We start from the raw sequence: 21790 nt of genomic DNA on the forward strand, positions 1-21790 counted from the left end.
TGAAGTTTGGAAGGTAGGAGATGAGATACTGGCGTAAGTAAAGCTGTGAGGGTGGGTCATGAGTCGTGCTTGGGCAGCTCAGATGGTACAGCACGAAAGGCAAAGCTCCCAAGTTCGAGTTTCGGTCTGGCACATACTTTTAGTCTGCCTGGAACTTTCAATTTGTTTTTCTACAGCGTCTTGCAAACACCAAATGATCAGCTTTGGGCCAGTGTGAATGTTGATCGAGATTTCTGTCTAAACTAGGTGGAGCGGCAGGTCCGTACTTTATGTCACTAAGTCTGCCAAAGCACAAAGTTACAGCAATGTCAGGGGACTGCTGTATTTATTTTGAGTTTGCTTATTTTTGAAAAATATTTTAAATCACCTGTCTAATTCTAATGCCATTTGAGCTTTGGTGAAAGTTTCACTGTATAATCTTGCTGAGGTTGTGATTGATCCTGTTACCCAGTAAATCATTATGTTATCCAGTAATTTTGTAAGAGAGAACTTCTTGGTGAGACCACCATCTGACGATGTTTTCCATGCTGGGTTAGTCCATGTTGAAAACTTTTCCAATATATATGCTGCTAAACCAGCTGGAGAATCCCTCAGAGCAACTCCTGAAATTGTAGAAATATTTTTCAGGAAAAATTCAACAACAACTGTATTTTCTATCATCACGCATAACACAGCAGTATTTTTCCTAATCAAACAATATAACTATCGCAAAATATCAACAGCTTTCTAAAAATGTTTCACATGTTTATTATTATTATAATTGATTTTGACCCCACTGGAAGTTAGGAAAACTCAGTAGCTCTCTATACAGAAGAGATGAAGAGTAGTGAGGAAATAAAAATACTCACAGTGAAAAAATAACTGTGCAAGTCCTGCTAGTTGGCCATTGGGCACTGAGCTAATAAGCCAACCCATAAAAAGGACTGGTAATGGAACATCAAGAACATGCTTTCGATAAAAACGGAAATATGGAATATCAAAAACAATTTATGAGAAAGGCTTATTACTTGGTATATTAAAACTTTGGCAACACCTGCAAATCTCAGTATTCTGTGAGAAGAATTCAACGGATATGAAACACATCTAGTTAGCTCTGCAAGGTACAAGATACCTACAAATGGGAAACTTAGATACAGACAAACACACTGTGTACTACCGTGGACTGGAAGATGGAAATTTCTGAAAGGGAGTAGGTTATATGGTCAGTAAAAGAACAGCTGGGACACGAACTAATTTTCAACCAATTAATGACAGAATAGCTGTTAATCTCATTACAGATAGGTTCACAAATGTAACAACAGTTACACCATGTACCCAACGGAGGTAGACGAAGATTAGAAGAAAGACAGTTTCTATGCAGTACTTGAAGAGGTAATTAGTAAGAAACCAGGAGTCTCAGTCCAGCACACAGTTTTAATCTACCAGGAGGTTTGAGGTTTCATATCAGCACACACTCCGATGCACACGGAAAATTTCATTCTTGAAAGATTACAAATCTTGTAAAAGTTACATTGGAAGGCTCAAAAGGTATTGTGAAAATGGAAGGAGAATATTCCATGGCTTTTGACATAAAATAGGAGTTAGACAAGAAGATGGACTATCACCACTTTTGTTTTACAGGAAGCAATGGTCGCTCTGAGAACAGCATAAGAGGGAATTAGCATTAATCATTGAAAATCTAGATGACCTAAAAATACTGGTAAGAAAGCTATTTAAAAAAGCAAGGAAAACTGGATTAGAGGTAAGTGACGAGAAAACAAAATTTATGAAAGTAGAAAGAAATTACAAGGCAAAAAGGCTGGAGACCCTGTAGATTGATAACTATGAATTTGAAGAAACAGATGAGTGTGTGTGTGTGTGTGTGTGTGTGTGTGTGCGCGGGGGGGGGGGGGGGGGTTGATGCACGTAACTTTCATAGCAAATGGAAATTCTCTTTCATGCTGAGAAGACTTAGACAGAAGTAAAGTAAGGTTGATTGAAGGCACAGATGCACAGAGTTAGTGGGATGAGCTTAGTGCAAAAGCTATGCTTTTTATTTACTCTTATAAGGAATTTGGCCAGCTGTAAACTATCGTGTATGACAGAAAATAGTATACGGAATAAGCTTAAGTAATACAGGAACAGCTATCTGCGATACATAAAGTTGCAGCAGTTATTATAAGATGTCACACTATGGTACTATTGCACAACACATTAGTAAAGTTGAAGCATTAGCACAGTCTATTGTAGATGTTTGTTGTAATGTAAAAGAACAAGATTTGCCAAATAAAAAGTACGATATGCATGATTACTGTATGTCACAATACACATGTAATTTCATTTTTCATAAATAATCTTTCAATTCTTATATTGCTTCATAGTATTACATTGGTGCTGTTCAATTATGTTGTTTTGTGTTATTTTTCTTTTATTTATATTCAATACCCTATAAATGAAATACCTGGCAACACGAATTAATAATAGAGATATGAAAGAAGTGTTAATTTTGCGTGATTCATGTAATTTTTACAAAAAGACATTACTTTTGAAAAGTTACAATTATTGGAAAAATGTTAATACTGATTATTAGCTGTAAATTATGTGGGGCAATGTTAACGACTAAAGTAGGTGAGAAAGAAAGATACTTTCAGAGAAACTAAATAATTGATTGACAAAAGATTATATAAATGATCATGCCGATGACTGCAAAAATGGAAATCCTTATATAAAATCATCACTGCAATTATGACAACTTACAATATCAAGTAAATTTTAATGTCACTCTTGCATCAAAATAATTTTGAAATTTTAATTATATCATAAGATCAGCAAAGCAATAAACATGACTAATTGTTACAAGATCATATGAGTGATCATGTCTGTGACTGCACAGGCAGCAGTCAGTTTTTATTATGCGTTTGTTGCAAGGAGAAATGGGAAGTGAAGAATCAATACAAGAGGAATATTGTAAAATTTGGTTGCGACACATTTATTTCTAATCATGTAATGATGCCACGCCATGGCCTCTGGATAGCGTCTTTGACTAGTAATCAAAATGCGATGAGCTCCGGGTTTGAATCCAGCCACTGATTAAATTTTGAGTAAAAATCATCAGCAAAGGCAGCCAAAGACTACCGGCATAAGAAGTCACACTCCCTCAGAGAGGGGTGGGTGAAAAGATAGATTCAGGGCAATCCCTTGCCCTTGGGGTGAGAAACTGCCCCAAAAACGGAAACCATGGCATAAACACACACAATGTGTATCCACAGGGCATGTGGTCTGTAACTGAAAAGTGTCATGACAATCAGTCCATTGGCAAGAGATTCTGGATTATTCCCTAATTCAGATGTCTAGGAGGAGTCTACCAAGGGGGAGATGACCATGAGATAAAGATGGTATAATCAATGAAAGGATACCATTCTATGAGATGGAGCATGTCAAAAGTTTGAATGTAGTAGAAGAGAGAAAAAGTATAAAAAGGAAATGCAAAGGCTCAACTAGATATAGTGGGGGCCAATGAAGTGAAACAGAAAGAAAATAATAATTCCTGGTCAGATGAATACAGGGTAATGCCAACAACCGTAGAAAATAGTATAATAGGAGTAACAGTTGTTATGAATAGGAAAGTAAGATAGGGAATGAGCTACTGTGAACAGTTCAGTGATAGGGTTCTTCTTGTCAGATTTGACAAAAGCCAACACTGCCAATGATACTTCAGGTACATATGCCAATGTTGAAAGCACAAGATGAAGAAGCAAAGAAAGTATACGAGTATACTGAACGTGTACTTTAGTACGTAAGGGGAGATGAAACTATCAACCATGGGGGGACTGGAATGTGATTTTAGGGGAAGGAATAGAAGGAAGGGTCAAGCAAGAATATGGGTTGGGCAATAGGAATAAAAGAGGAGAAAGACCGAGTTCTGCAATAAATTTTAGATGATAATAGCCGATACTCTGGTCAAGACTCACAAGAGGAGGAGGTACGCTTGGAAAAGAACTGGAGACATGGGAACGTTTCAAATGGATTACATTACAGTGAGCTGGAGATTCCAAAACAAGATACTGGATTGTAAGGCACACACAGGAACCAATATACCCTCAGATCACTATTTAGTAATGATGAAGAGCAGACTGGAGTTTAAGATAATTGTGTGGAAGAATTACTGTGGAAAGTAGTGAGATACCAAAGTATTGAGGAATGATGAGGTGCACTTGAAGTTCACTATGGATGTGGATACTGTGGGAAGGAATACCACAGTAGGCAGTTGGATTGAAGAAGAGTGAATATCTCTATAGTTAGTCACACATAGGTAAAAGGAAGGTAATCCCTGGGTAACAGAAGGAATACTTCAACTGAGTGACGAAAGGAGCAAGTACAAAAACTGTTTGGGGAAAGACAGGAATATAGCAATAGAAATCACTCAGGAATGAAACAAATAGGAACTATGAGTAGCCAAGGTGACATGGCTGCAGGAGAAATGAGAAGAAACTGAAAAAGAAATGATCATCAGATGGACTGACTCTGCATGACAAAAAGTGAAAACAATCTTAGGTGGATTAAAAGCAAAGATGTTAACATTAAGAATGCATCTAGTGTTGTCGACAGTGGTAGACCCCCAAGCCGGACTTGGTAGTGAAGGTGCGGGCGCATTCAGGGCATTCGTGTGCTGTGTCTTGTACAGGACACTCAGCAGGTTCGGTTGGCTAGGAAGGCACTGGAGTAGCTGGTTTGGCACCTCCAATGAGGGGGCCAATTCCCCTGTTTTCTGTATTGCTGCCCCCAACTAGAAAGGGTATAATGTGAGGGGCGTGCTGATAATACCCCCCCCCCCCCCCCCTCCCACCAACCCCAACCCAAGTCCCTGGTGCAGTCTTCCACTCAGCGAGATCAGTGGGGCCACATGTAGTGGAGAAGACCGCAGGTGAGGAGAGGCTAAGAGGCTAGGCCCATGTATTGCGCATCATTCACCCTGTAACTACAACCCAAAGAAGGAGCCTCACAGCAGCGGCCTGGCCGCAGCAAGACTAGGCTTCGGAAAGAAAACTCCAGCTGTAGGTGAAACACCGCTGTTTGCCTACCTTAAGAGTGTCATAGTTACTCCCACCAAAGACATCAACTTCCACCCCCATATCTCTTCCTTGGGAACTTCAATGCACACCACCCCCAATGGGGGAGTGCCACTTTGGACAGGTAGAGGTCTGCTAATTGACAAATTTATGACGGACTTTGATTTGTCTCCCCTTAATGACGGTTCCCCTACCCACTTCAGCGCCACTCATGGCACCTTTCCTACTATTGATCTTACGATCTCCTCCCCTTGACATGGGAAGGCCATCTCCTCACGATGACAGAGCAGGTCAGGGACATGTGGGCGGCCTGTCTGCACATCCCCTTCGACGGTGTAGCCCTCTCCGAGTCTGCCACCATCCGGGGGCAGCACCAGTGGGTTGCCGACACCAGTCACCTCCTCTTTGGGTATGACTTCATCAATGCCATCCACGCCTGCCTTGCCTTCCAAGGCGCAGCACAGTCACAGGTGTGAGGCTGACAACTGATACCACGTGGGCTACAGGGCCTTCAAGACTGCCAATTACATCATCCAGGCTTGCAGACAAACGCATGGGTCCTGTGTGAAACGTCATGATCCTGTTGTGAAGTACCTCACACGTGGACACATGCAAAGGGGCTTTGATGTCTCGGTGGAGCCCCAGTTTCGAATACTAGAAGGAAACTGCAAGCCTGACATCATCGTGGTCAAAGACGGCCAGGCCTGCAAAGTCGATGCCCAGGGATGGCGACCACCTCTGGCTTGACTAGTGCCACCAGCAGAAGGCGGTGAAGTACAATATGCTGTCTATCAGGTGTGCTGTGCTTCATCTGTGTCCTGGCATTGAGAGCATCACTTATTCGTCGGCCACCTTGAATTGGAGGGGAACGTAGTCCCACAGTCTGTGAGCAACCTCCTGAAGCCTGGCTTCTAGGTACAGGAGTTCTCCATCATCTCATCTAGGGTGATGATGCTGTGCTGTGCATCGTTCACGATCTTTGAGCAAATGACGGCACATCGCCCGATGCCCAGGGCTGGCGTTGGGTAGAGTGCTTGCTTCTCTCTCCCTTACTCCTGGGGTATGCCACAGGAGCAATAACATCTTTATTCCTATTTTCATGTTCTTCTTATTTTGTAAATTTGTTATGTTTATGTTTATCTTTCTATGTAATATATACATTTGAGGTGTGTCACTACATGTAAGCTCCCACTACAGTGGGGGTACTGGTGAGGTACTATACACTTGTGTACCATTTTCATTTCATATATGTATGTATTATTCCTTTTGGAATAAAGACGGCTTTAATAGCTTTAATAGACAGTTCAACATAAGGAAGTAGCCTACCTGGTGGGAGGTAGACATTGCAAACAGTGATTTCTGGAGTCGTTTGCACACTAACCACTATTGCATCCAGGTTGGTATGAAGGCGGATCCAGTCACTAATGATGTCGGTGTGAACCAAAGTGCAGACCCTTCCAGATGCTACCCCAGGGTGGTTCTGACAGAATGTCTGCTAACCATGAAATGTTAGAGAGTGGACATCACGGATGCGCGTTTCTTGAAAAGCAAGACATATGCAGAATAGGTCACAAGGCATTGTACTTCCGGCAGGCAACGATAATATCCTTTGCAATTCCACTGGATTATCGTGTGGTGAGAGTCCAGGTGAGACATAAAGAAAGTGAGGGGAGGTCATGTCACTTGGTCGGTGGTCATCTCTGGTGACAATCATAAAAACAGTGTCTGATTCAGGAGGGGGCAACGAAGCTAGCCCCCGCTATCTGTGTAGCCACTTCCTGTGTGTAGTGGACTCCTGACATGTTAAGCGGAACCCGGAAACCCATCACTCGATGGTGCAAGTCAAAGAATCTGCAGCCTACATGGTCACGGAATCGCCTGAGCTTCTGATTCAGGCTCTCCACTGGGCTTTGCACTAGAAGACCACAGTTGGTTCTATCGACAATGCTGCAGATGGTGAGCTCCACCTTAATCTCGCAAGCAAGAGTGGCAGTCTTTACCATTTCCACTAGCCGCCTGAAACCAGACACAATCTCCTCCAATCCAAAGCAACACACGTCATTGGTACCAACAGGAGCCACAACCTGCAGCTGGCTGCACCCTGTGCTCTTCATGCCATCCAGAATGACTCCCCTCGGTATGCACATGGAGTGCACACTGGCTTCCTTCCCCTCCTCAGCAACCCTGTTCCTAAGGGGCCCCATTATGTGCCTAATGTTGGAGCTCCCAACTACCAGCAAACCCACCCTCTGTGAATGCCCAGACCTTGCGGACCGAGCAGCTTCGCCTGGAACAGGGTATACAACTGCATCTGGCTTCGAGGCTTCGTTAGTCACAGATAAAGCCAGAAACCTGTTTCTCAAATGAACTGGGGCGGCCCTACGACTGGTCCCTCAATGTTTTGGTGTGGGTAACAAGGAGGGTGAGGAGGGGAAGTAACTGGGGCAAAGATAGAGGACAGATTTACAGGGTGAAGTCCATCAAAATTCTTCTGGGTCTCAGAGTAGCTGAGATGGTCAAAGATCTTTATTTCCTGAATTCTTTTTTCCTTCATGTAAACTGAAGACTCCGGTGAGTGGGAAGAATGGAGACCAGAGCAGTTTGCACAGTCAACATGGTGGGATGCAAGGGCTTCCCATGTGAAAGGGGTGGCCGCAGTCGCTACAGATGGGAGTGGCATCACATTGGGAGGACAGGTGACCGAACTTGAGGCAACGAAAGTGAAACATGGTAGGTGGAATGGACAGTTTCACGTCACATCTGTGCACCATTACCCTGACCTTCTCGGGCAGGGTATGGCCCTCAAATACCGTGGTGAAAGTGCCAGTGTCTACACGATGATCCTTAGGGCCTCTCTGGACAAGATGAATGAAATGAATGCCACATCATTCCAGATTAGCCCTAAGTTCATCATCAGACTGGAGGAGAAGGTCCCTATGGAAAATTACACCTTGTGTCTTATCGAATGAATTGTAAGGAGCAATAGTCACAGGCATGTCTCCTAAGACATGAGGGAGGGCTGACTGACTGGCTGAAGTTGTCTTTATAAGGAGAGAACCAGATCTCATCTTGCTTAATGACTCAGCTTCACTGAACTTATCCTCAATATGTTCCACAAGAAAAAGAGGCCTGGTAGCAGCGAAAGTCTCCTCATTGTGACGAAGCAAGCTGGGAAAATTTTTATTCCCCTCTTGTTTTGTCATCTGCCTCCTTAAAATTCATTTTTTCAATTTTAACTCATTACCATTAACATATGTGGATAGACTCTTCATTTTCATAAAAGAAAAGCTTGGCCCTCAGTTTTAAGGAATATAAACACCGGATTTAATTTTGCGCTCTGTTTTATGAATGTAATTTATTTTGATTATTACTAGTTAGTATCTTTCATTATAGGGCGAAATCAGTAGTTGTCGTAACTTAAATTCTATTGTTGACATATAAACAAATATAAATTCTGTACCAAATATAAACATTTGGTAGATGAAATACTAGTAATCTTAAAGTATCTATTTAGCTCTATTCATAAACATGTTAGCAAAGCCAGCCCGTAATTAATTCAAAAGTAAGTAATAGTTTTGTCCAAAGTATTGTTTGCATAACAATACCTGTTAATTTCATCATTAAACAAATAATTAGACTTAGTCCTCATAGAAGTAGAAACTGTTCAAAAAGAACGAATTTTTTGATGTATTCAGTAAATTTAATGAGTTATGTTTTAATTGTAATTCCTGTAAATTTAACTTCGAACAAAGTGTAGTTTTGGGCCCTATTATTGTGAGGACATATAAGGGCCCGATTTTTGGTCATGAGACAGTCAGTCCACGGCCAAGTTTCAGACAAGGAACCTGTGTTGGTTAGAACGACAACAATGCATCAACTTAACAGTGTAATAAGTGTTACACAATTAGACCGTGTGGAAAAATGACAGTGTTTTCTCCGTATGTACCTTTCTATTTTTCAAGAACTGTGAACTTTCTGGTTAGGCTTTTAGTGCTCGTAGATGTTCAACAGTAAACTATTGTAGCAGTATGTGGATGGGTCACCTACAAATTATTAATGAGGGTTATCGAATGTTAAACAATAGTGCACTGGCCATATAACTGTGTAATATTGGGGGTTGTGAAAAGTGAAAGTAAAAGACAGTGAAACGCAACTGTGCCTCTGTCAGCGACATCATTTCAAGTAGTGTGTTGTACTTCCACAACCCATTTTTCAGCCAGTGTAGCAACGCAGTACATCGACACAGAGGACAACAAATGAAGAAATAAATAAAGCAGGCAGAAACGCTACACCGTCAGCGCGTGCTAGTATAGACCAGGAACCATGGAAAGGGTTTTGCTCCAAGCCAGCAGGCCTGGCTCTCCTCCCAGGAGGGGTAGCCAAGAAGAGTAAGACCAGGAATGCAGAAACAGGAACTGAGACAGAACTATGTTGAGGAAGAGATGTGGCCGCAGAATAGTGACCATAGAGTTTAACATGTTTCATGTGCCAAATGTCTGCCCTGGTACCACTCACACTAAATGCCCTGGTACCACTCTCACTAAACAGGGACTCTCCTTGTGAGCACTGCCCAGTAATAGCAATGACCACCTGGCAGGACAGTGGTTGCCGGGAGTTCTGATGCCCCTAAAAGATGGGCAACCACTCCTAGGCTTGCACAAGGCTTTAACAGTGCAGGCACCAGCAGTGTGATCCCTGTGGTGTCAGGGGGCTCAGCCAGACGAGCACATAACAGCCACACCACATGGATTGGCTATAGAGTTGGTGGCCTAGCAAGGAGACTAAAGGGCTGAGGAGGAGGACGAGGGGGGGAGGGGGATGGACAAGGGGGAGAGGAACCCACGCCAAAGACGCTAGGGAGGGAGTCCTTCCCCATCTGGTTCACACTACTTTAGAGATGGAGGTCAACCTTGTAAGGGGACCAAAAAAAGAAAAGCCAAAAAGGAGGAGAAAAGCAACCAACCAAAACCGCAAGGTGAAGCAAAGTCAGAAGGATAGCTGGGCTGACATGAAGAAGAACACCAAAAGAGGGAAAAGAAGGAGCAAAGGGAAAGGGACAGGGACAGGGAACGAGAAGGGATGATAAAGCAGTCCAGAAAAGAATAAAGGCTGCAATAGCTCAGGGACTTGTGTGCACCACACATATACACACGAAAGAACTTTGGCTCCCTGTGGGGGGGCGGGGATAAAGATAGGAAATTAAAGAGATGGGACCTTTTATAGCTTGACAGAACCAGAGGTTTCTGACAGTTGCAGATGGAGCATTAGGCAATGGTTGACTAGAACAGGGGGAAGGAATACAGTAGAAGACAAATGGGTAGCTTTAAGAGATGAAATAGTGAAGGCAGCTGAGGATCAAATAGGTAAAAATCACTGGATAACACAAGATATATTGAATTTAATTGATGAAAGGAGAAAACATAATAATGGAACAAATGAAGCAGGTGGAAGGGATTACAAACATTTAAAAAATGAGATTGACAGTTAGTGCAAAATGTCTAAGCAGGAATGGCTAGATAACAAATGCAAGGATTTAGAAACATGTTTTACTATGGGAAAGATAAATATTGCCTATGGGAAAATTAAAGAAACCTTTGGGGAAAGAGAAGTGGCATATGAATATCAAGAGTTCAGATGAAAAACCAGTCCTAAATAAAGAAAGGAAAGCTGAAAGGTGGAAGTAGTATATAAAGTATCTATACAGGGGAGATGAGCTTGAAAGCAACATTATAGAAAGGGAAGTGGACATAGATGAGATGGGAGATATAATACTGCAAGAAGAATTTGACAGATCTCTGAAGGATCTAAGTCAAAACAAGGTCCTGGGGGTAGATGATATTCCTTCTTACTACTGATAGCCTTGGCAGAGCCAGTCATGACAAAACTCTTTCATCCAGTGTGCAAGATGTATCAGACAGGCGAAATACACTTAAAGCTTAAGAAGAATTTAATAATTCCAATTGTAAAGAAAGAAATTGCTGACAGGTGTGAATATTACTGAACTATCAGTTTATTAAGCCATGGTTGCAAAATACTAACACAGATTCTTTACAGAAGAATGGAAAAACTGGTAGATGCCAACCTAGGGGAATATCAATTTGGTTTCTGAAAAATGTAGAAACACATGAGACAATACTGACCTCATGATTTATATTAGAAGATAGGTAAAGGCAAACCTATGTTTACAGCATTTGTAGACTTGGAGAAAGCTTTTGACAATGATGATTGGAATAGTCTCTTTGAAATTCTGCAGGCGGCAGGAGTAAAATACACAGGGTGAAAGGCTATTCACAACTTGGATGGAAACCAGAGAGCAGTTATAACAGTCAAGGGGCATGAAAGGGAAGCAGTGGTTGAGAAGGGAGTGAGATATGGTTGTAACCTATTCCTAATGTTATTCAATTTGTCCATTGAACAAACAGTAAAGGAAACGAAAGAAAAAATTGGAGAAGGAATTAAAGCTCAGAGAAAAGAAATAAAAACTTTGAGGTTTGCCAATGATATTGTAATTCTGTCAGACAACAAAGGACTTGGAAGAGAAGTCAAATGCAATGGACATTGCCTTGAAAAGAGAATATAAGATGAACATCAACAAAAGCAGAACAAAGGTACTGGAATGTAGTTGAATGAAATAAGGTGAAGCTATGATAATTAATTTAAGAAATGAGACACTTAAAGTAATAGACGAGTTTTCTTATTTGGGCAGCAAAATAACTGAAGATGGCCGAAGTAGAGATGATGTAAAACGTAGACCAGCAACACCACAAATAGCATTTCTGGAGAAGAGAAACTTGTTAGCGTCAAATATAGATTTAAGTGTTAGGAACTCTTTTCTGAAAATATTTGTCTGGAGTGTAGCCACATATGGAAGTGAAACATGGATGATAAACAATTTAGACAAAAGGGAGATAGAAGTTATCAAAATGTGGTGCTGCAGAAGAATGTTGAAAATTAGATGAGTAGACCATGTAACTAATGAGGAGGTACTGAACAGAAATGGGGAGACACGAAATTTGTGGCACAAATTGACCAGAAGAAGGGATTGGTTGATAGAAGACATTCTGAGACATCAAGGGATCACCAATTTAGTATTGGAGGGAAGTGTGCTGGTTAAAAATCATAGAGGAAGATCAAAAGATGAACACAGTCAGCTGATTCAGAAGGATATCAGTTGCAGCAGTTATATGGAGATAAAGAGGCTCACAAAGGATCGAGTAGCATAGAAAGCTGCATCAAACCACTCTTTGGACTGAAGACAATAACAACAACAACAACAACAACAACAACAACAACAACAACAACAGCAGCAAGAATCAAAAGGGAACAATAAGATTGGATAATATGTTTGAAGTGCTTGGATTAAAAAGGATGTAAGACAAGGATGTATCCTTATTTCCCTGCTATTCACTCTACATACTGAAGAAACAATACTAGATATAATAGGAAAGTTCAAGAATGGGATTAAAATACAGGGTGAAGGGATATCAATAAGATTTGCTGCTACCTTCAGTGGAAGAGAAGAAAAATTATGGGAATGGAATGAAGAGTCTAGTGAGTACAAAATAGGGATTGAAAGTAAACCGGAGAAAGACAAAGGTAATGAGAAGTAGCAGAAATAAGAATAGTGAGAAACTTAACATCGAAATTGTTAGTCACAAAGTGGATGAAGTTAAGGAATTCTGCTACATTGGAAGCAAAATAACCAGTTAATGGATGAAGCAAGGACGACGCATACTGATATCAAACATAGGTCTTAATTTGAGAAAGAGATTTCTGAGAATGTATGTCTGGAACACAGCATTGTATGGTAGTCAGTCAAGGACAGTTGAAAAACCGGAACAGCAGAGAAGCAAAGTGTTAGAAATGTTGTGTTGCAGAAGAATGTTGAAAGTCAGGTGGACTGATAAGGTAAGGAATGAAGTGGTTCTCCAGTGAATTGGCGAAGAAAGGAGCATACGGAAGACGTTCACAAGAACAAGGGACTCGCAACCAACAGTTGCTTCATCAGGAAAGAGGGAAGGAGAGGGAAAGACGGAAGGATGTGGGTTTTAAGGGAGAAGTGCTCTTTTATCCAACAAATCTCATTCATCATAAGGCATTATAACTTGATTGCATTTAGTCCAACAGTGTGAAATCAGAATATATCTGAGATATCTGTCCCATAGAACGGAAATTTTGTGGTAAATCATAGTTTAGAGTGAGCCTAATTCACTTGTTCATTGGGTACAGAACCTAATAGGCACTCTTGTCAGGCTATTGGGCCTGCTTGACATTCAGAAATTTCATTTCATTTTCACCACTCATGATACTGATTATTATATCATTTACCTTAATTTCAATAATGTAATCAAGAATGTAAAATAAGTCAACTGGAAACAAAGGAAATTGTGTAATTCCAGTACGAGAAAACATTGGGTGATTTAATGGAATGGTTATCAAGATAGCTACATAAAACAGATTGTCTCCTATAAGAACTGTCACTACAGCTCAAACAATGTTTGTCAAGGCAGCAACACTATGTTTCAAGTGCAGGCAGCCTTGTTTCTTGGCCTCTGCAAAGAATTACAATGACTTTTATCATATGCTACAATATTGTTTTAGGTTTGGTACAAGACCATCTGGCTTTGATCTAGGAAATTTAACTACTGCTTCGCAGTATATATTAACTACTGCATCACTGTGTATTTATTCCTTAATGAATTTTTTTGAGAATTAGCACATTTTTTTCAAACTAACAGATCATTTTGAGGAATCCATACTAGAACTAAGAATAATCTACGTAAAGATTCAAACTCACTGATTCAGAAAGCTGTCCATTATTAAAGAACATACAACTTGTCAGCAGTCATAAGAGGTTTAGGTCCTAAAAAAAAATACATTTTAAGATAAATCTAGAAGGTCTATTGGTGGCCATCTCCTCGTATGACAATTTGTTTCAGTCCTGACAGGTATTGCTGTTGTCAGTGAATAGAGATCCACTTCAATCAGTTTTTGAATGAACATTGTCAAGGGAACTGCATGCATTGGCCATTTGGAGTCTGGTACCTACCAAATGCCACTGGTCACAGCAGCACATGAAATGGCACATCTTCAAAGGGTACAACAATACAGAAACTAGCCTCAGACTTTTTGCAGATAATGCAGTTATCTATAATGAAGTACCACCTGAATATGCTACCCAAATATTCAGTTATATATTGATAAGATTTCACAGTGTTGCAAATATTAGCAACTGTTTTTAAATGTTCAGATGCGTAAAATTGTGCACTTCAAAAAATGCAAAAACATAGCATCTGTAGCTACAATATCATTGAGTCGCAACTGGATCAGTTAACTCACACAAATAACTAGATGTAACAATTTGTGGGGGTATGAAATGAAACCATCACATTTGCTAGTCATATGAAACTGAGAAACAGCAGATCATCTTATGTAATTTGCTTGCTGTTATACAGGGTTATTACAAATGATTGAAGCGATTTCACAGCTCTACAATAACTTTATTATTTGAGATATTTTCACAATGCTTTGCACACACATACAAAAACTCCAAAAGTTTTTTTAGGCATTCACAAATGTTCGATATGTGCCCCTTTAGTGATTCGGTAGACATCAAGCCGATAATCAAGTTCCTCCCACACTCGGCGCAGCATGTCCCCATCAATGAGTTCGAAAGCATCGTTGATGCGAGCTCGCAGTTCTGGCTCATTTCTTGGTAGAGGAGGTTCAAACACTGAATCTTTCACATAACCCCACAGAAAGAAATCGCATGGGGTTAAGTCGTTAGAGCGTAGAGGCCATGACATGAATTGCTGATCACGATCTCCACCACGACCGATCCATCGGTTTTCCAATCTCCTGTTTAAGAAATGACGAAAATCATGATGGAAGTGTGGTGGAGCACCATCCTGTTGAAACATGAAGTCGGCACTGTCAGTCTCCAGTTGTGGCATGAGCCAATTTTCCAGCATGTCCAGATACAAGTGTCCTGTAACGTTTTTTTCGCAGAAGAAAAAGGGGCCGTAAACTTTAAACCGTGAGATTGCACAAAACACGTTACCTTTTGGTGAATTGCGAATTTGCTGCACGAATGCGTGAGGATTTTCTACTGCCCAGATTCGCACATTGCGTCTGTTCACTTCACCATTAAGAAAAAATGTTGCTTCATCACTGAAAACAAGTTTCACACTGAACGCATCCTCTTCCATGAGCTGTTGCAACCGCGCCGAAAATTCAAAGCGTTTGACTTTGTCATCGGGTGTCAGGGCTTGTAGCAATTGTAAACGGTAAGGCTTCTGCTTTAGCCTTTTCTGTAAGATTTTCCAAACCATCGGCTGTGGTACGTTTAGCTCCCTGCTTGCTTTATTCGTTGACTTCCGCACGCGTTCAACCGTTTCTTCGCTCACTGCAGGCCGACCCGTTGATTTCCCCTTACAGAGGCATCCAGAAGCTTTAAACTGCGCATACCATCGCCAAATGGAGTTAGCAGTTGGTGGATCTTTGTTGAACTTCGTCCTGAAGTGTCGTTGCACTGTTACGACTGACTGATGTGAGTGCATTTCAAGCACGACATACGCTTTCTTGGCGCTCTCGAGCGCTCTGGCGGCAGAAACCTGAAGTGCGGCTTCAGGTGAACAAAACTTTATGAGTTTTTCTACGTATCTGTAGTGTGTCATGACCATATGTCAATGAATGGAGCTACAGTGAATTTATGAAATCGCTTCAATCATTTGTAATAGCCCTATATATCAACTACACTTTTAGGCTGCCGCTAAAGGTAGAGCTTAATATGGTGTCCATTCATAGTAAAGCATCCTTCTGTTATGGATCTCAGGGATCAGGCACACACTGAAAAACTCTAGGTTGGTCACAGATGTGCTGGCAGCCATTGTTTATGTGCTGCTGTAGCGTATGTACATCATTAATGGGGCTTGCATACACCAAAGATTTTTAATGACCCCCAAAACTAAAAATCCAAGGGATTGTCATTGGGGGAGCAAGCTGGCCAATGTACTTGACCTTCTCGACCTATCCTTTGCCCATTAAATGTCTGTGTGAGGCCGTCACAGATGTTTTGGAGAAAATGAATCACACTACCTGTCTTTCATCTGGTACTGGATATGCATCAGGACTGCATGTTGGTTATGAAAATTAAGAATCCCATCTTACGTGAAACCAACTTTGTCCATGAATTGTATCTTTATTGTGAAAAGTGGAACTTCACCACATCTTTGCAACAGCCATTGGCAGAACTGCATTCTGGCAGGATGATGTTTTGGCCTTAGGGCTGTAAATGATGTTGGTATAGCAACTATTCATGCAAGGTTGCTCAGAAAAAGACAATGACTAACTCTGATAGGCGCTGAAATTCTATGCACACTGATTCCAGGATCTTCTTCGACTTGCTGCAGTTCTCATTCCTCCACAACAAAAATATGAATGGTGCGAAGTCTGTGGTGATTTGCTCTTACTGGAGTTATGCAACTAAAGTCTGCTAGTTGCTGGAAATGATGGCTCTTAAGTTACGCATTTTAAAACCCACATTGGTCTTGTTTTGGTAAACACTACTATCTTGGAAAACATGGAAACCTATTTTTTTAAAGACCCCATATACAATACCCTCTGTCATGCATTTCACATTGGTCTGCAGGTATGCATGTAGATGTAAATAAATTTCCTGATGTGTATGCCGAGAACACTCCCATCTTCCATGATGACAACAAAGATGTCTACACCCTATCACACATTGATTGGCCCACTAAATAAACTGATCTTAATCCTACAAGAAATAGCACAACTATTTAAAACAGTGGATGAAACACAGCAATCAACATCCCCACAATTATGGAGCTCTGTAATATATGGGGTATTCAGAAATTCCCTTTAATTCTCCTAGGACTTTTAGAGAGAAGTGAGTGTATAATATTTTGAATAGGAACCCATGTCCAGAAACATGCTTTTCCATTCTAAATGGTTTCAATTCAGATGTGTAATTCATCCATGTCTCCTGAGGGAAAGAGAAAAATCTCACAGTTGCTTGTCCTGGTGTACAATAGGGTAGACAGGATGATGTGTACTGCATCAGACTGTCACCTGATGTCACTTAACATATGCCTTGCTGTGAGACCCATACAATGCCTGTGCATCTCTGATACAGTAAACATGTTTCAGTACACTTTTTCGGAATACACAGACATGCTCCTCGTGTATGGCGAAGCTCGAGGTAATGGAAGAGCTGCTAGTTGGCTGCATCAAAAACATTTTCTGCAATATAGGATACCATCGTACAAACTTTTAGCCCAAGTTCTGCAGTGGCTCTGCAAATAGATACTTTCACAATGAGGAGGCAGGACTGTGGTGCTCCATGGTAAAGCTGTATGCCTGAATCTGAACAAGATGTACTGCATTGCATTGAAGAGAACCCGTCAATTAGTACTCTACCAGTTGCATCTGGGAAGTTGTGTGTGAGCAGTAATTACATCCATACCACTTAGAATGGGTACGGCTATGGGTCCAGCCAATTTTCCACAGTACATTGCCTACTGAACATGGCTATTGTTTCCATGTCAAGTCCCGTTATGTAAGTTCACTAGGGACTGTGCTCCGAATTCACAGAACTGCCATGTCTGGGCAAACAGAAACCCTATTGCCATGCAAGTTCAGGGATTTCAGCACAGGTTTGGTATTAACATGTGGGCAAGTATTTTGGATAAACATGTGGGCAAGTATTCTGGATGTCAGTCACGTGATTGGGCCATACCTTCTTCCACTCAGGCTATCTAGTCCTGCACACCTGATCTTCCTACAAACTGTATTGGACCCATTCTTGGAAGCTGTGCTGCTCAAGATCAGTCAAGAAATTGTGGTTTCAGAATGATGGTGCACCACCTCACTTCTCCCAAGTGGTTAGGAGACATCTCTAACAGATGATATGGTGCAAGATGGTTAGGCCAAGGTGGTCCAACAGCATGGCCACTGATCGACAGATTTAACTCTTAGGGATTACTGCTAGTGGGGTTGTATGCAAAGTTTAATTTATGAGACTCCTATGTAGACAGACAAAGATCTGCTTGCATGAATTGTGGCTCCTTCTCTAGAAACTGAAGAGAGACAGGTGGCATGGAAAATGCGTATCAGAATCTGCTTCATAGGTACAATGTCTGTAACAATGTTGGTGATCATCACATTGAGCCACTGTTGTAATGCATCAGTACTCTCCTGTACACACAGTATGCTGGCTTCTTTTTTGTTTTGGAATAATGTAAACACATAATGTTTACGGGTTAATGTAAACAAATGTGCATAAGTGATAAATGGATGTTTACTTATGTTTTCTTTCAAATTGTTATCTAAATAACTGTAGTGTCTCACGGCTAATTAAACCACTCAAGTAGAAGTAGATGAGTTAAACATCTGAACTGAAACTGTTGTAGAATGGAAATGGTATGTTTCTGGACATGGGTTCCTATTCAAAATATTATGTATGCACTCCCCTTTACAAGTCCTAAAAGTTTGTAATGGGAATTTCTGAGCACTCTAATGGGTGGCTTCAGCTGGATACAGCATACCTGTTTTTGTATCGCTATAGTTGTAAAATGTTACATATCATTGAAAAGTAATCTTTGCACCACTATGAACTCTTGCTGAAGTTGTGTGGACTATCTGTTTAGTATTAAGTTACCTGCCAATGGCCTAGAAAGCCAAAAGCCAGTTCATAACTAATATTAAACAAGAATTATTGTGGAACATTAATACTATGTATTAGAGTTTTTAGTATGTACATGTTCCTCCCAAGAACTGACTGAGTATTCCATAAATAACTGAAGAAGCTTGTGAATCATCTCCGTTACTGAACTTCGGCCATTATCAAGGCCACAGGCAGTTTTATATGGTATTAAAGTGATGTCTCCTTGGGGTGAGTTTTTGTCTGGTGCGCTTAAGTACAATAAATAATTCGTATTAAACAGAAAATATTAATCAGTGATAGAAGGCAACATGTTCACATTGAGTAATGACTATTAATGAGGTTGTACTCTGTGAGGGGCAGGGAGGGGAGTTGTCCTCCCCCCCCCCCCCCCCTAGTGGCTGGGTGGGGGAAGAGTGGGGGGAGGACAAACCTTAGCAAACTGAAGTCAGATCCTGCCCCATCAGACAGACAGATACAGCAATTCAGTATTAGTCTGAAGCAACCGTAACACTTATTGGCCAGTGACTTGTAATAAGTGCACTTAGATCCACTTGTCTTAAAATTTCAAAACTACTTTGTCATTCACTGTGAAACTACAACAAACTGCTATCCTCTGCAACCCCCCCCCCCCTCCCCCCCCAGTTCATCATGTTATTCTCTTTACTGCCAGTTTTGACTATAAAACATGGATTATATTTCCCTCTAGTATATGACCAAAGCATACTTTTTCACTGTTTAGGTAATCTTGATTAGTGTGTAGTGTAACAGCGTTTGAAATAAACTGATCATTATTTCTCCTTGGTATAGAGTAAGTGTGGGCTATAGGTATCAGCTGACTGTGAATATCTCTTAATGCACTCCTGACTTTGCCTTTTGTGTTTATATTTAAGTATAAGTCTTATAGCTAATTTCAAACAAAGGAACTATGTTTACAACAATACAGATAAAAAATGATGGCATACCAATTGTGTCTGGTTTTGTGGCTTGGAGATGCAGGTAACCAGATTCCTCAAGCAAAAACTGAAAATGTTCCCACAGTGGATAAACTTTGTCAACGTAATCCTTTTCAACCACAAATGTTGGCCAAAGACTCCCCAAAAACAGCTTTATTGTGCTTTTTAAGCTCTGTACAAAACAGGCATTTGAATGAAGCCCCTTTACACTGAAATTGACCCAAGACTGTTAATATTAATCAGACATCTTACAAAAATTTAGAAATAACAGATGTCACAGTTGCTCTGCTCCAATGAATTGATAAAATGTCTCACATATATGCCAAAAATTTGTACTATTAAACACAAACTGTGTTGTGACAAAAATAAGTTATGCGGAAACACTATATTTCATGTAAATACATTCTAAGTAACTTCAAGCTTATAGCAAGTCTTGTATCATTAAAATGGAGATTAAAGTTATTTGATTGCATCTGAATAAAATAAAAGCATACTTCTCTGGAAAAAGGGTGGCCATATTAGATGCTATCACAGCTCCCCAGTCTCCACCTTGTACAATAAATTTTTGCAGCCCAATTCTTTCCATAAAGTTCTTCATAATTACTGCAATTTGAGCAGCTCCAAGGCCAGGCTTTGCAGCACCATCAGAGAAACCATACCCAGGCAATGAGGGCACTATAACTTCGAAAACAAAGTTGTAACCTGGTTGTGGCTTCACTAGGTGAGGTATAATCTCATAAAATTCTCTCACAGATCCTGGCCAACCATGCAGTAGCAGCAATGGCAACACTTCAGTTCCTTCAGGAACACTGGTTGGCTTAACATGAATGAAATGAATATCTAAGCCATCCACACAAGTCTTGAATTGTGGAAATTTGTTCAAAAACTTTTCTTGTTCTCTCCAATTATATTTTGTCTTCCAGTATTCTATTACTTCTTCCTGTAAATATTTTGTGTTGAACCCATACTGGAATCCTATGCCCTCAAGTGGTGGAGTAAGAGTTGGTAATAATTCAAGTCTGTCTTGTAAATCATCCAAGACCTGTGACAAATAGTTAAAAAGAGTTAATACTGAATCACTATGATATAAATTTGATGTTTTATGAGCTATCTTATACCACATGTACACACAACAGAAAGACTAATAATTTTAACACACATCACAATGGCATTCAGTTTCCAATGTAATGGCAGAAGCAGAAATTCAGTCACCCATAAATGAAAATTTTGAAATTTGTGGTAAGGTTATATGGAACCAAACTGCTGAGGTCTCAGCCCAAAGGTTTACCAGTAATTAATGTAACTTGAACTAACTTACACTAAGAACAACACATACACCCATGCCCGAGGGAGGACTCGAACCTCCAATGGGGCGAGGAGGGGGTGGCAAAACCGTGACAAGGCACCCTGGACTGTGCAGCTACCCCACATGGACCAATAAATGAAACAATATTCTAAATTACTACATGCTTTGATAGAAAAAAACTGACCATCATAAACATTCAAATTCATGAACTTTTTCCTCTGCATAGGACTGCTCATTTTGGCAAAATGAGAGTCCAAAAGCTATCTTGTGTCTTTTCACTCATTTACTCATTTAACTATTAGACCAAATTCTACAAATTATCAATAAAGTGTGCAGAAAACATTCAATGAGAATAACGTATGGTATACACCTAGATTTCATGTAGAAAACTGTTTAAGGGACTAAGCACACTAACACCAAAACACAACATTTTACTACATTCTACAACTTGCAATTAACAGTCAGTCTCAGTTAGCAAACAAATATTCGTGAAAACTTAACAATTACAAGAGATAATGTTTGACCTTATTTACCTCCAGGAAACAATTTTTTTTAGAACTGGCAGCAGACATACATAAAAATACCAGAAACTATCCTAGCTTTCAGAACTATTATTTCCTTCCTAGGAGAGGAATGAAGGATAGGTAGAAGAAGATTAGAAAGGAAGCGCATGTCACTTAAATGCCAGGGCAGGCATCTCGAGAGCAATGGAGACCAGTGGTGAGAGTCCAAATTCTGGTCTGAAATACAATTTCAATTTTTCACAAATGTTTCTGCTCTATAAATTTATCTCTCT

General features: G+C 40.5%; 1 protein-coding gene across 4 annotated transcripts in view; it reads right to left on the minus strand.

The window, feature by feature from the left end:
- The window catches only part of LOC126469960 (juvenile hormone epoxide hydrolase 1-like), a 64675-nt gene that overhangs the window by 15011 nt on the left and 27874 nt on the right, over positions 1-21790 (minus strand). For all 4 annotated transcript variants that reach the window (XM_050097406.1, XM_050097395.1, XM_050097378.1 and 1 more), the window contains exons 3-5: positions 20183-20730; positions 19698-19897; positions 368-602 (exon numbers count right to left, since the gene is read on the minus strand). In XM_050097406.1, coding sequence (XP_049953363.1) covers positions 368-602; positions 19698-19897; positions 20183-20730 — 983 coding nt within the window. The remainder of the gene's footprint in view (positions 1-367; positions 603-19697; positions 19898-20182; positions 20731-21790) is intronic.

The sequence above is a fragment of the Schistocerca serialis genome, chromosome 1, assembly GCF_023864345.2.
Source record: "Schistocerca serialis cubense isolate TAMUIC-IGC-003099 chromosome 1, iqSchSeri2.2, whole genome shotgun sequence".
NCBI classification, from domain to species: Eukaryota; Metazoa; Arthropoda; class Insecta; order Orthoptera; family Acrididae; genus Schistocerca; species Schistocerca serialis.